At 61.5% G+C, this 15,021-nt stretch overlaps 1 protein-coding gene across 3 annotated transcripts in view; it reads right to left on the bottom strand.

Moving 5' to 3' along the window:
- Positions 1-5,679: 5,679 nt before the first annotated feature.
- Positions 5,680-15,021, bottom strand: part of ELFN2 (extracellular leucine rich repeat and fibronectin type III domain containing 2) — a 51,818-nt gene continuing 42,476 nt past the window's right edge. For all 3 annotated transcript variants that reach the window (XM_046010500.1, XM_046010502.1, XM_046010499.1), the window contains one exon: positions 5,680-8,677. In XM_046010500.1, coding sequence (XP_045866456.1) covers positions 5,703-8,174 — 2,472 coding nt within the window. In that variant the 5' untranslated portion in view covers positions 8,175-8,677 and the 3' untranslated portion in view covers positions 5,680-5,702. The remainder of the gene's footprint in view (positions 8,678-15,021) is intronic.

Raw genomic sequence — 15,021 nt, 5'->3', positions numbered from 1 at the left:
GCGAGGGTTTTCCTGGAAGGAAGAACCGAACTCCATGCCTGCCCAAAGACACAAGTTGCCAATCTCTTGATTCCAGAGAAGGAGCAGGGGTGGTTCGTAGCTGTGGAGAAAGGGGCAGCAGACCTCTCCGGAGACCTGGTGGGACTCGGCGGGCTGCCCGGAAGTTAGCCTGACAGTAGCCAGGAGGACACCCGCTGGGCCCCCGTCACTCTTCTCGAAGGGCACAGAGCAATTAGAAGCTGGCCCATGGCAAATCGGGGTCCTTGGCCACTGGCTAAGGGACATAATCCCTGGGCATCGGCTGAGATTTGTAACGTTCACACCCCGTCCATCTCCTCAGGTCTGATTGCGAGCAGGGACGATGGAGGCCAGGGCACCCGGGGTAGGGAACACGGGCAGCTGGCCAAGGGCCTCCCGGTTTTCAGGAAGAGGCACCATCAGGCCCCAGCCTGCCAGGCTTGAGGGGTATGGGGGGACCGGGACCCTCTCATCTCCTGCTGGCCCCTGACCTCCAACAGACACACTGCTTTTTTCCTTGACCCCGGGGGCAGGGTTGGGGGGGCGGTGACTGCCCATCATGGGGGGGCTCCATTCCTCAACCCTGTGTGTCGGGCTCTGGTAAGAAAGGGAAACGGGGGGTCCTGGGACTCCCACTTGGTGGGGGGGGAGGGGGTCGACATTCAACACAGACCTTGGCCCCATTGTTTTAAATAAGAAATTTATTGCAAATATAGAAATTGATTCTCTCCATACAGGAATCTCCGAGTTGAGGAAAACAATTTCGTGCCATTCGGTTTAAAACAGGAAGTTGGGAGGAGGGAGAGGCAGATATAGGGAAGAGAAAATAAATGAAGTTACCCCCCTAAAAGAAGAAAAGGAGAGGTTTTGGGCCCCCCCGAGGAAGGAAAGGTCCACACACAGCTAGGGTTCACAGGTTCGTAGCCCGGGGCCAGGAGTTCCCTCTGCAGCCCCCAAACCAGGTGCCAAGCCGCAGGGCCCATGGGGCTGGCGGCTCCTTAGGGAGGGAAGGGGGGAGGAAGGAGGGGAGGGAGGGAGGGAGGCAGCGAGGATAGACCCCTGCCCCTGTCCAGCCCTGTGCTTGTTTGGCGAGGGCAAAAGAAGCAAGAGGAGGCCCAGGGTCTCCCGCCCACCCCATTCAACACCCCGTTCCTCTCCCTCTGCTCAGCAGCAGTGAGGGACTTTTAATGAGGCCTGTGAGGCAAGAAGTGTAAATACTGGTTCTGTCTTAAAGGTGGGAGGACACAGGGTCAGGGAGGACCAGGAGCACAGCAGCTCCTGGGCCGGAGGGCGGAGGGCGCTGTGCGGAAGTCTCGCTGGGGAGGAGAAAGCAGTCCTTCAGGTGGGCACGCCTCAGCTCTGCCCCTGTAAGCCCCTCGGGAGCCAGACCCTCCCCAGGGCTTCTACCCAGAAAGAGCCCCACTCAGCCACAAATGGGGTGGGATGCTGCTGAAGGCAGGCTCCCTCGGCCAGGGGGATGGGGGAGTGGGCGCCAGAGTGGGGACACCTGAGGAGGTTCTTCAGGACATCCAGCCACCTGTCACCCTCTCCCTCTGGTCTGGTCCTCTTGGTCAGTCCTCCGGGCTCACGCCCCCCACCCCCCATCCCCCTGCCGGGGGGGCCCTGAGCCCCTCCCCGCTCTGTCACCCTGTTTTAATTCTCTGCACAGTGTCCCTCACTGGGGAACACTTCTCTACAAGCTGGGGCCTGTGACTCTTGTCCCCCATGCCTGGCTGCCATCTTGGACTCACGTCCCTAACTGGTTTCGAGACCCTAGAAGACTTCCTTCCTTCCCTTTCCTGAGCTTCTGTTTCCACACCGTTAAATTTTCAAGAATGTGGACAGATGGTGAGCGACGTCCCATCGAAAACCTTAAACAGACCCTCGGCCAGACCCAGACTCTCCCCTGCGTCCCCGGTCTCTGGGGCTACCCAGCCTTACTCTTCTTCCCAAGTGAGACGGTCTCTCCACTCCCACTGCCCCGCAGATAGCCCTACGCCCCATCTCCCCACAATCTGGACTCGGGCAGCCTCCACGGGCCTCCAGCACTGTCCCCTAGCAGGGGTGCGGAGGTGAGGGGCCTCCAGCAGGCAGGGGTGGGCCCTGGGACTCCTGAGAAGGTATCCACAGAAGACTAAGGTTTTGTTTTGGGTTTTTTTTTTTTTCCCCTCCAGACCTCTGCATCTCACTCCTGGAAGGAAGACCATTAGCTCCAACAGACAGTTAGCAGGGCCGGCCCTCCAGGTGAGGGGAGCACCCCGCTCCCCCCCCCCCAGTGCCACTCTCCAGCAACAGGCACCCAGGAATTTCCTCTGGAGATTCTCTGACAGGGACAGCAAAGCCCAGGCAGGAACCAAGGCAAGGAGGCCTCCCCGGGGAGGCGCACATCTCCTCCGGCCGGCTTGTCCCCGCTTCCTCCATTACCCCCCACCTCCCTTCTCTCCTGGCTGCCTGCCCTCCCCATCTGCCCCGGGCCCCCTGTGCTCATCGCTGTTACAAACACGGGGCCTCAGCTGGCCAGACTCTGACATAGGTGTTCGTTGGTCTTTCGTGAATATTTTGCTCCCTGTTGGAGAGTGATCCTGAAGAGGACACAGGACACAGATGCAGGAAAGCCTCCAAGGGGGGCTGCAGTGCACTGGCCCTTTTCCCAGATCAGGGCGACTGGCAGCTAAAGAAGGTCCAGCCCGGCCAGGAGGCCAGAGGCCCGAGTTCGATCCTATTCTGCCACCAAGATTGGGGTGATCTAGGCTGGGAAGGTCAGTTTACCTCCTGGAGTGGCAAAACACTCGCTGTTAAGACAGAAACCCCCGAAGTAAGATGGCCTGTGGTTTTTATAGGCCGTCGTCAACCAGGAATGATGGGGGAATGGCAAGGGTGGGGGGCTTCTGCTCTTGCTGCCAGGAACCCTCCCTCTGTGGGAAGCGCCATCTCCGGTGAGACCAGGCCAACCTGGTCCTGGCTCCTTCCATGGGTTCCCTCCTCAGGGTCCCCAGCCTCCCCACGAAGCCCCGAGCTCTTAGTCCCCTGGATTTAGCTAGGTGACCGTGTCCTACCCCCCAGCCTGGTAGTCAAGTCACCCAGCCCTTCCCTCTTCGGGGGGGCCCCCAACGTCTTCATCTGAAAAATGACAGCACGTGGGACAAAAAGGTCCTCACAGGCTCCCTTCCCTGGCAGGGAGGAGGGGAAAGGGCGAGGGCAGGAAACTGGGGGCCCCAAGGGGCAAGGCAGCACTTGTGGGCCCAACGTTCAGAGAGACAGGAGACGGGGACGGGGACAGGGCTGCGTTTCAGTGGCACCTGTTTTGGGTCTTCTGCAGAGCTGGACCCTCCCCAGGTTTCAAGAGCTGCTTGTCAGATCACGACAGAGGGAACGTGGGCAAGAGGGGGCGGCAGGGGGTGGGGGGGGCTGGGAGTCTAGACAAACTGGCACATATACGACAGATGTTTGCTCAGAAAAATACAGTAAAATCGTCATGCAAATATAACAGGAGTCTGCTTCCTCACACCACTGGCTCTGCCCGCTTGCCGTTCCCGGTTTTGCCGATCTGGTGTGAGGCAGGCTCGGGGGGCCAGGTTTCGGGGGTTGAGGGAGGTCTGCTCTGCACGTCCACGCTGGCCCCCTCCTCTCTACTCCCCAGACAGTCTTTTCTTTGCAAATGTCACCCCCAAAGTGAGCCCTGGGCTTGGTCTGTCCCCCAAGTGGGTGTAAGAGAGGTGCTCCTATAAGCCTAGCAGCCACCCCCAACAGTCCTGCCCCAGACTCTACCCCTGGCAGGAAGGTCACTAGACCCCCCCCCAGCCCAGGAGATGACACTAATTGTCCTGGTCAGCAACCCCCACACACAGTAAAGGTCTTAGTCCCACCCCGATGCCCGCCCTCACCCCATAGCCACGCTCCCCAGATCTCAAGAAACCCAATGAGGTGATAGGCCAGAGGCTGGGGGGGGGGGGGTCTCCAGCAGGGGTGTGGGGCGAGGTGAGTGGGCTCCTCCCCATCCGGAGTTGGGTGGGGAGTCAGGGAGCAGGTGGGCAGGCGGCCAAGGCCATTGTCCCCACCCCGACTGGCCCAGGTCCTTATCAAAGGTGAAGGGCTCCTCGGCACCCTGACAGTGTGTTCAAGACCGCAGTCTCATGACCCCAGATCTGCCCCACCTTCTGCCCCCCCACCCAGACTCGACCCTGAAAGCCCCTCGCTGTTGGGAAAGGCCACAGCCACCTTGGCCCTGCCCTCCCTTACCACCCTCTGCTGCCCACACTGACAGAGAACCCCCAGGAGCCCAACAGTCCCAACTGCTAGGCCCTGGGTTGCCATGGCGACAGAAGCTGGCCAGGCAGAGGGAGGGGCCCCATGAACCTGCCGGCTCCCGCCCCCCCCCCCACTCCAGCAAGAGGGGGTGGTGCTCACTGTTTGTGCTTTGTTCGATGTTGGGTGGGGGTCAGCAAGGAGAGGAGCAGCCATTTCCATGGAAACGTGGGAGCCCCTCTGGTCAGAGGGAGGGGCAGGGATAGGCAGCCGAGAGGTGGTGGGTGAGTAAGCCTGGGAAAGCCCTCCTTCCCCTGGGCAGGCTGAGATGCTGCCCCAAGATCCCATAACAGGGGATCAGGCAGGTGATAGGCCAGGATGTGGGGACACAGGCAGGAAGACCTGCCCCCCAATACCCTGCCTCCCCACTGCTCCCAGGCATCACAGTTCACTGCTGCCCTTCTGGCATAAGGAGGGGTCCTAGAGGCCCAGAGAGGCTAGGGGGCTGGGGTGAGGGGGTCTGCACCTGAGAGGTGGTGGGAGCGGGCCCACCTGCTCTCTCCTCAGACCCCAGAAGCAGCCCCAGAAGCAGCCCCCAGGCTACTTGGAAGACACTTGAAGGGGGCTGGTGGAATGGCCCTGTGCCTCTGCTCCTTTCCTGCAAGCCAGACCTCCTGTCTCTCTTGGGTGCTGGCATGGGGGGGGGCGTGGCGAAGGACCCCCAGCATAATGAATCATAGCTCCACACTTGGGGGCGTGGCCATGGGGCTTTCTAGAAAGGAAAAGCACCTGCCTGGTTCTCAAGTCCCTCAGCCACAAGAGACTACAGCTCTGGAAGGGGATGGTGAGCAGACGAACGGTTGGGGAGACAGCAAAACTGGCTCAACTGCCATGTGGCCCTGGAGCTATCACCTCCTTGCTCCGGGCCTCAGTTTCCCCAGCCATAAAAGAAAGGAAACAAGGCCCAACGTCTGCCTGGTGCTCAATCCCCAAGTGACCTGTCCCCAGAGTCGGGGCCGGGGGAGGGGGACCCTCTCTCCACCCCAGACTCTTCTGCCCCACACCTGTCCCTAGTCCCAGAGCCCTAGACCCCACACCCCCTTTGGGCTTCCTGGCCTGTGTCCTGCCCTCCCCAGCCCCGCACATCCCAGCAGAGTCCCTGGGCAGCACAGTAAAGACGACTGGTTTCGGTATCAGTGTGTAAACTTGAAGGAGAACGTGTCTCTGTTTTCCTGTCCGTTGGTGTCGGGTGGTGGCTGTTCACAGTCACGTGGTGCTCAGGTGTGTGCATGAGTGCGTGCGTGCGGGTGTGCGTGTGCGTCCGCTCCTCGGCCTCGGCCCCCAGCGCCACCCCCTCCCCCCTGCCCGGCTGCCGGGCCCTTCCCCATGGGGGCCCCCCCCAAACCCTCCCCCGTCCGGCCTCACCGGGAAGAAGAGGGTCACAGCTTCTGTTGGGCCGAGACCCCCTTCCAGTAATCGAGGATGTCGTGCAGGTCCTCGTCCTTGGCGAACTGGACCTTCTTGCGCAGGGCGTGGCCGGCAGCCATGTACACCTCCTCCCGGGGGTGCTTCTTGTAGGGCCGGAAGCGCTCCCAGATCTTGTGCGTGCTCTCGGAGGAGTACTCGGGGCTGGAGGAGTACCCTGAGTAGTAGTGTCTGGGGGAGAGCTGCGAGTAGGTGGAGTCCCGCTTGGAGCGGGTCAGCGGCTTGAGGAAGGACACGCGCTGGCTCAGGCTGTCGGCGCCCTCCTCGTAGTAGAGGGCTGGGAAGCTGTGCCGGTGCTCGCTGCAGTGGTAGGCGGGCTTCACCTCCAGGTGGTGGATGCCGCCGCCCCCACCACCCCCGCCGCCCCCACCACCGCCCGCGGGCACCAGCGGGAGCCGGTCCAGCGGGCTGTTGAGGGGGCTGCCTTTCTCGATGTACTTGGAGTCGCCCTTGGCCAGTCCCGCGGCAGCCGGGTGGTCGGGCACGTCCAGGCTGAAGACCTTGGCGCTCTTGATGGAGCCGCTGGAGGACACGCTGCAGGTCTTGCGGGCCACCGCAGCGTCCGCGCTCAGCTGGCGCTGCAGCGGGTGGTGGGAGCTCTCCTTGTAGGGGGGTGAGAGGAAGCTGGGCCGCTCCAGCGCCCCGGGGGCGGCGGCCGAGGACACAGCGGCGGCGGCTGCGGGGAGGGACTGGCACTCGAAGGCCAGCTCGGGGTCCCCGCCGCCACCTCCCCCGCCCAGGAATGAGGCCGAGTCCAGCTTGAGGGCATCGATGCAATTGTTAATGATCTGGTTGACCTTGTCCACCTCCTTGGCAATGGTGGAGATCTCGGCGGCTGAGCCCTGGCCGTTCTCCAGGTCCGGGAGGTCGTCCTCAGGCCGGGCCAGGCCATCCCCACCCGCACCCGTGCGCACCTCAATGTAGTTGCCCTTGGTGGCCACCTTCGGGGTGTCTAGCCCAGCCTCCAGCGCCTTGGAGGTGGGCAGCTTCTCCCCGATCATGGAAGGGATGGCCGACATGCAGGACACGGGCAGCACAGGGGGTTCGCCCAGCTTCTGGGCAGCGTGGACAACAGAGCCGGCATCCACGTCCGCCCCGTAGCGCATCTCCAGGATGGTTTTCTTGACCTTGACCGACTTCTGCTTCTCCTCTTGCATCCGCCGCTTGCGCAGGCAGTAGTAGACGGCCCCCAGCACAATGACCATGCCGAAGAGGCAGCCCAGGATGGTCATGATGTAGTGGGTGGTGGTGGAGGTGCTGGGCGCCAGGTCGCCCGGGACAGGGTCCCGCGTGGTGAAGGTCAGGCAGGTGTGGTTGAAGCGGCGGCTGTTGCGCAGCGAGGTCACACAGAACGTGTACTCGGTGTGCGCCCGCAGCTTGTCAAGCGTGACGATCTCCTTCTTGTTCTTGAGCGTCATAACGTCGGAGAAGTAGCTGTTGTTGTACTGGACCAGGACGTACATCTTGCTGTAGGGGTGCGGGATGATGACCACCAGGGTGGCCGAGGTGAAGGTCACGTGGTGCAGCTTGATGGCGGGCCCCGCCGACGCGTCCGTGGTGGACGAGGCTGGGGGTTCCACCGAGAGGATCTCGTCGGGGTTGAAGCCCGAGTTCTCGTCGGGCTCCCTCTGGGCGTCGGTGGAGTAGGGTGTGGGGTGGCTGGCAGGCCGGGCGGGCAGCGAGCCGTTGCGGCACTTGGCCTGGAGCACGGTGATGGCGTTGAGGCTGTGGTAGGGCCGGGGCACCAGCAGCGGGTAGCCGGCGAACTCGCGCGGGGACTCGCACTGCAGGCGGTCGTAGTTCTTGGTGACGTTGTTGAAGACCACCAGCCAGGCCAGGAAGCCGAAGAGGTCGCACTCACAGTTGAAGGGGTTGCCGGCCAGCTCGCACACCATGAGGCTGGCCAGGCTGGCGAAGGTGGCGCCGTCCAGGCGGCTGAGGCGGTTGGAGGACAGGTCGATGCTGATGAGGCTCGGGCACTCGGAGAAGGCGGCGGGCGTCACCACCTCGATGAGGTTATGCTGCACGAAGAGGAACTGCAGGCGGCCCATGCCGCGCAGCATGCCCTCCGTCAGGTTGCTGAGCTTGTTGTAGCCCAGCTGCAGCACCTGCAGACTCGACTGGCCCAGGAAAGCGCCGTCCTCGATGTACGAGATCTCGTTCTTGGTGAGGTTGAGGTCCGTGAGGTTCCCGAAGCGGTTGAGCGAGGAGTAGAGCACGGCCTTGAGCTTGTTCTCGTTGAGCCGCAGGTCGTGCACGGTGCTGTTGATGTGCTGCGGGATGGTCTCGTAGGGCGGCTGGTTCTGGCTGCAGATGGCCAGCCACACGTACCCCTTGTCACCCTCGATGAGCCAGCAGTCGGCGCGCACGGAGCCCGGCCGGCACACGCACAGCAGCGCGGCAGCGCACAGCCCCAGGCGCAGCATGGCGCTGGCCACAGCCCCCCACCCCACCCTCCGGGGAAGGCCGGGCTGGGGGGGCGCAGAGAGGGGGGGCCGGGGCGTGGGGGGGGAGGACCTAGCAGCGGGAGGCTGGGGCTGGCGGCACAGTCCTCCCTGGGGCCGCCACCATCTTGGGGGCGACCCCTGGCACAGGGGCCCCTGGTGAGGCAGACACGGCCGGCACCAACCGTGTGCTGGGGAGTGGGGTGGGGGGGTCCTCGGGGGTGCTAGCAGCAGGTGTGGGCCACTGGGACAGGGACACACCCCCACCGCTTGTCTCTGGGAAGGTGCACAGGCTCTCAAGACTTGACTTGGTCTCCCTCCTCCTCCTCCTCCTCCTCCTCTTCCTTCTCTTCCTCCTCCTCTGGTTCTGGGCTCAGAACTTCAGACGATTCCCACGATTCCCACGGGAGGCTGGAGAGTGAAGCTCCGAGGAGGGAGCTCGAGAGACGGGGCAGGAAGGACGAGACCCATCTGTCACCTGGCTCCTGAAAGGCAGCACCGAGAGGGGATGACAGATCAGTGGAAACTCAGAACAGCCCCACTAAATCTCCAGCACAGGCCCCTGTCCCTTCTCTACCCCCTCCTACTGGGGGTCCTTGGTGCCAGCAGCAAGCAGGGGTCTCTGTTATGTAAAAGAAGGGAGGAAGGCAGATGGCAAGAGAGGGAGAAGGGGCCAAGAGGTCTGGAGGGAAGGACACGGAAGAAACAAGGAGTAGGGACAGGGGGACAGAATTTGAGGATGGTGGGCAGAGAAGGGAGACTGGACAGTGACAGGTCAGGTGCGTGTGTGCACACGCACAGACACAACACACACACAGTCCCCAGCACTCCTGTCCACACTCGTCCACCTGCCGGCACAGAGACCCACATGCCCTCCCGTGAGCCAGAACACCGCAGCATGCCCACGGATGGCCTTATGTTGGACAAATGGGCCCGTATGCACATGACCCCGTAGCAAGGCAGGAACCTTCCAATCCAGGAGAGGAATTAAGAAGCCCAGCAAAAATGCCTCCTCCCCTCCATGCCCAAAGATAAATAATTCATTTGTTGTGTAACCACTCTTGTTCCAAAAATAATCCCCTTGTCTCAGCTTCCATGGGGGAGGGGGAGCAGAGCAGCATGGTTGTGGGCCCCCCCGAGCTGGGGGTCTCCCACAGGGGGAGGGCATGAGGACAGCTTCTTCCACACGTGGCAGCAGGGCCAAGGGAGAGAGGGCAAGAGTCTGGGAAGCCAGACACACCCCCCAATATCACTTCCCCAAAGTGCTTTCCATTACTGGGCCCCGATCTCGTAGTACAAGGTCTCAGGCAGGCGGAGAAGCTGGCAGCATCCCGAACAGTGTGGCCGAAACCCCGCATCCCCTCTGCGGCTAGAGAGTCAGAGGCCCAGAGAGGGGCAGGGACTTGCCCCTAGTCACACAGCACAGTCTGGGCCAGGATCAAGGATCCCTAGGCACCAGGAGTCAGGAGGCCTGGAGCCCCCTTGTCCAGCCAATCAGCCAGAGGGATCAAACCATCTCTGAACATTCTGCCATGCTGAAGTGGGGACCGGGTCCTGCCCAGCCGTCTCATGGGGAAGAAGTACGGTGAGCCATGCTGACCGTGCCTGAGATGCAGAAAACCAGCGTTGGTTGCACAGGGCTCACAGCCGGCAGGCCCTCATTTTCCAAGGAGGGCACTGAGCCCCCAACCAGGGGACACCTGCCCCAATCGCCCAGCAAGCCAGACAGGGGCCGCTCAGCCAATGTGGCCCCGGCTCCCACACAAGGCTCCCTCGATTTGCAGGAAGAGCCCTGTGCGCCCTCCCCTCACCCCGGGCAGCGGCCAGGGCTATACCCGGCCAGAGAAATCCACATTTGGACAAAGAAAGCCAGACACCTTTCACAAGAGCTGCCTCTGCCTCACGCCCCTCCTTCTGGGAAACTCCAGGAGAGAGAGTGCATTGAAAAGAAAAAAAAAAAATGTATTAAACCTTTGCTGTTAAAGCAAAACCAATTTACAGCCCGGAGCCCCAGAGGGCTGAAGAGAGGAAAGGGAAGCAAGGAGGGAAACAGTCCCTGAAGAAGTCCAGGCAGGTAGTTTCTGTGGAAAGGTGGCAGGCAAACGGGGCAATCGATGACCTCTCGGATTAAAGGCGGACATGGCGACGGAAGCTGTGATGATCGGAACCTCTAGGTGAGGCTGACTCACAGCTCCCAGTCCCCTGCAAGGTTGGTTCGGGCTGAAGGACCGGATGGGGACTGGGGGAGGGGGGTGATGAGGGGGCACAAGGAGGTCGGGCAGGGACGGGCACCCAGGCAGCACAGAGCATTTCTGTCCCTGGCTGGGCTGCGCAGCTCAGCACTCCCATCTGGCGTGGCTGCTGGCTCCTTGGGGCCTCAGTTTCCTCCCCTGCCACCGGCAACAAGCTTGCACTGGGAGAGGCTGAGCGGCCAAGCTCGCCAGGTCAGGGAGCACTCTCTCTGCATCTCTGGCCCCTGCTGGGAATGTCTGCGGACCGAACTTGTATGCCGGTACGCGCGCAGGTGTGCACTGGCTCAGAACGCTGGTGCAGGGGCGCCTGGGTGGCTCAGTGGTTAAGCCTCTGCCTTCGGCTCAGGTCATGATCCCGGGGTCCTGGGATCGAGCTCCGCATCGGGCTCTCTGCTCAGCGGGGAGCCTGCTTCCTCCTCTCCTTCTGCCTGCCTCTCTGCCTACTTGTGATCTCTCTCTCTCTGTCAAATAAATAAGTAATCTTAAAAAAAAAAAAAAACACCGGCGCAGAGGTGTGCAAGCAGACGCGTGCAAGTAGACGGACGTGCAGGCAGCCGTGTGTGCACACTCACGCCCCAGCGAGCGCCTAGCGTGTGCAGCCCGCCACTGGGAGTGCTCTGGGGTGAAGGTGAGCTCACCTACATGTGGAGAGGTGGGGAAAGGTGCCCGTAGGGGCATCTGCAGGGACGCAGACACATACCTGCTGAAATGTCAACATGTTTCAGCACGTGTGTGTTACCCATGTTAATGTACGTGCGCACCTGTGCAACTGGGTGTCCCCCACCCCACTCCCCATGCCCTTCGGATCTGAGCTGCTCAAGCCAGCACCCCCAGCTGGGCCCAGGGGTTGCAGGGCAGAGCTGAGCTGGCCGAAGCTTCTGGAAATCCAAGGCCATGCTGGGGGGATGTGAAGAGGCTGTTGGGGAGGGGGGTTGCTAGGAAAAGGATCCCAGGCTTAGCGAGCAGGGCTAGTCCTTTCCGACCTCTTCCCTTCCCCAAACAGTCCAGGGTAGACAAAAGCCCCCACCCCAGCAACTCAAGGGGACCCTGCCTGTGGCCCTCTCTCCAGCTCCTCTTGGTCTCCAGGATGGCCTGGCCCGGGGCCCAGCTCCCCTCACCCTCCCACCTCTTCCATGACTCAGACCGAAGGGGAGGAGGCTCCCCATCACCCCTTCCCGTGTGTGCGTCAGCCACTCGGTCCCCGGTCCCTGTGCCACCTGCCCACCACCCCTTGAGGCCTGACGCAGCCAGGGAAGGGGGACGGCAAGGGGAAGAAGGTGCTGAGAGCAGCACTTGGCCCCCTGCCCGGCTGCACACCTACTTGAGGTATGCGGGAGGCTGCTGGCTCACACCTGGAGCTGGGGGTCCTCATGGTCCTGGGGATCCCCCAGCACACATGCCAGCAGGAGGAGCAGGGCCCTACCCCCACTCGTGGGGCGGTGGCGGGGGTGGGGGATGGCAGAGGGAAAGGAAGGAGTGAGGGAGCTGCAAATAGAAGGCCGGGCAGGACGGGAAAGCAAAATACGGAGACAGCCAAGCGCGGAGAGACAGAGGATGGAGATGAATGGAGAACGAGCGTCTGAGACAGGAACCAATCAGCAGAGAGGCTCAGGGAGATGATGGAGGGCACGGAGCCTGCTGCCCACCCACCCGGGGCAGAAAAGCCGCCAGTGCCCAGCTCGCAGGGAGGGGCAAGCAGCCGGAAGCAGCTGTCGGAAGCAGAGGCCTTTGCTGCCCTGTGCCAGGGGTGTTAAACCTGGGAGAGCCTGGCCCAGCTTCCCCCCTTCCCAGCTGACCCAGCTTCCCCTCCCCCACCCATGCACTGGGTCTGCCCCCCCACCCCCCCAACCGCCCCCCGGCTCCGGCCCAAGGGGCACACTGGTGTGGCAGGAACAAGAGACCTCTGGCCCTAGCAGGGGCAGGACCCCTCTCTCCAGACAGCACAGAAAAGTTGGGGGGCAAAGTTGGGGGGGTGCAGCATACTGCAGAGGGGTCTTGGGGTGGGCCCCCAGTCTGGCTGGCTACAGACGTCGCCTGTTGTGGGGACACCCTGGGTGGTGAGGAGGAAGGAGAGTCAGCAAGCCCTGACAGGTCTGAAGGGCACCGCTCAGCTGGAGTCTCCGTTCAGAGCCACAGAACAGAGTGACTCTCAGCAAATTCCACGCCCCCCCCCCCACCGGCCCGTCTCTGGGCCTCAGCAACCGTCCCCAGAAGCCACTGGTTTATCCAGCTGGCCTCTATGCCCTTGTCCTCCAGGCGCCACGAGGCTCGGGGCGCCTCTGTGGACTCCGAATCCTACAACTTCAGAACTGGAAGAACGAGGGGCCCTTGCTCCACCCCATCCCAGCCCTTCCCAGAGGGGAAAGCAGACGCCAGGACCAGGGAAGGGCCCCATGCTGCTGGTGGCAGGTCAGGCTCAGGCCCCAGGGAGGCAGTGGCAGACATCCATCTGCCAACCCCACATCCCTTCTGGGAGCTTCCTGTCCCAGAGGGGCGCCCCCCTACTCAGCTTAACCCAGGACATGGCTCAGGAGGCAGAGCGCACTGTCGGGCCCCCAGGGCAGCTCCCCAGAGCAACCCCTCCCTGGGCTGGGTACGCGGGTGGGCAGGCTGAGGTCTGCGGCGGAGGGGGGAGCGGCGAGAGCCAGGATCAGCAGGGAAGGCGAGACACAGGGCTGCTACCTGCGTGGGCTGCTGAGAGCCACCTCGCTATCTCACGGGGCTCCCCCGAAACCGCAGGCCGTGGTAGAGACGATTACACTGGACAGGGCAGGGAGCTCCCACGGGGACATTGCTGGAGCAGATGGAACAGGTGGGAGCTGGGGAACAGGTGGGGTGGGAGGGGTGCGGTCCATGTTCCCGCCTCCCAGGAGCAGGGACATGAGGGTGGACCGGGGAAATCTCATGTGCCGCAGCTGAAACCCCTGGCCTGGATTCTTCCCTGGGCCAGGCTGGCCAAGGTCCCCTGAGGTGCCGTTGTCACTGCCCCGGTCAACGCCATTACCCAGGATTAGGAGGCCTGAGGACTCCTGCGACCCAGCCAGAACTCATGGGGCAGGCAGCCGCCTCACCTCTGTCTACTGAAAGACAGTACCAGGCCAGGGGCCCCCTCTGCCCTCTGGGACAAAGCCTGCCACCGCTGCGGGGGCTGGACACTGAATCTTGTCACTGCCTCCACCGCACTGGGGTTCCCTGGGGGCACGCCCCTCTGGGCCTCAGTTGCATCTATAAAATGGGATCATACCTCCACCATGGAAAGGCCATTTGGCCATAAACCATTTGAATTTCAGGTACAATGAGCCCCAGCTACAGGGCAGAGAGTAAGCAGTATGGATGTTGAAGGCAAAGGGTCCTGGGATTGAATGCTGAGCTGTGTGACATACGGCACATTAATGAACCTCTCTGGGCTTCAGTCTCCTCACCTATAAGATAGTCATAACTATCCGTTTGGCCGACATTGCACAGTCCTTGAATCTTCTATCAATCCTGAGTGACTAGGGCTATTAGACTCATTTTACAGATGAGAAAACTGAGGCTCTCTCCTTCCCCGGCTTCCTCTAAAAAGCTGGGCTCATGGCAAGCTGCCCAGAGGCTCTCCTACCCCTTGTGTATGCACTTCTTCCCTATTAGGAAAGTGTCCACAAGCCAAAAGAAACTTCAATCCCTCTATCATTAGGAAGCACTTATTCCAGGCCAGCTATGTTCCTCAACCCCCTCCTCCAGGCACAATCCTACCTCAGGGCCTCTGCACATGCTATCCTCACTCCTAGAATGCTCCTCCCCCAGTGTCTGCACAGGCCACTACCCCCACTTCATTCAGGTCTCTACTCAACTGCTCCCCTCAAGCCCACCTTCCCTGAGAGCAAACCTGGCTTGGCTCCCTTCAGAGCACTCAGCAATGCCAGACATCACTTGGTTATTTATTATCAGCTGCCCTCCCCACCCACCCCCCATCACGAAATCAAAGCAGGCTTTATTTTGTTCACAACTAGAATTAACCTCCATGCCTGGAACAAGGTCAGACATGCAGCAGGTGCTCAGAACATGGTGTGTGGAGTGAGAGCTCAGGGTTAGGGACGGGGACGGAGGGCAGACAGAGATCCTGGGGTCCCTGACTCCACTGAGTCAGAATGTCACATATCAGAAGGAGGGGTCCCACTGATGGGGTGCTCATGGGGTGCAGGATATGCACTGAGCCTTCCTATTAGCCTCATGAGCCCCCCCTTATTCCTCTCATTTATTGATGACCAAACGGGTTCAGAGAGGTACAGTGATCTACCCAAGACCACACAGTGGGGAAATCTGGGCCCACCTGTGCTCTTAGAACTATCAGACTTTCCCCAAATTCCTGCAGAGGTAACACTCCCCAGCTTGCATGCCCCTCGTGACAGGGACCTCAGCATCCACCAGAAGCTACTTATACCCTTCTTGAACAGATCTGATGGTTACAAATTTCTTCTTCTATTACAGAGCCAACTCTCATTCCTTGTACCTCTGTTCATTGCTCCGAGAGCTGTCTGGAGCCCCTGAGAACAAGGTCAATATCCCCCACTTAAAGACCCCACCGTTACCTCACA

This window comes from Meles meles, chromosome 7 (genome assembly GCF_922984935.1).
Source record: "Meles meles chromosome 7, mMelMel3.1 paternal haplotype, whole genome shotgun sequence".
Lineage (NCBI taxonomy): Eukaryota > Metazoa > Chordata > Mammalia > Carnivora > Mustelidae > Meles > Meles meles.
This window is presented reverse-complemented; position numbering and strand designations above follow the sequence as displayed.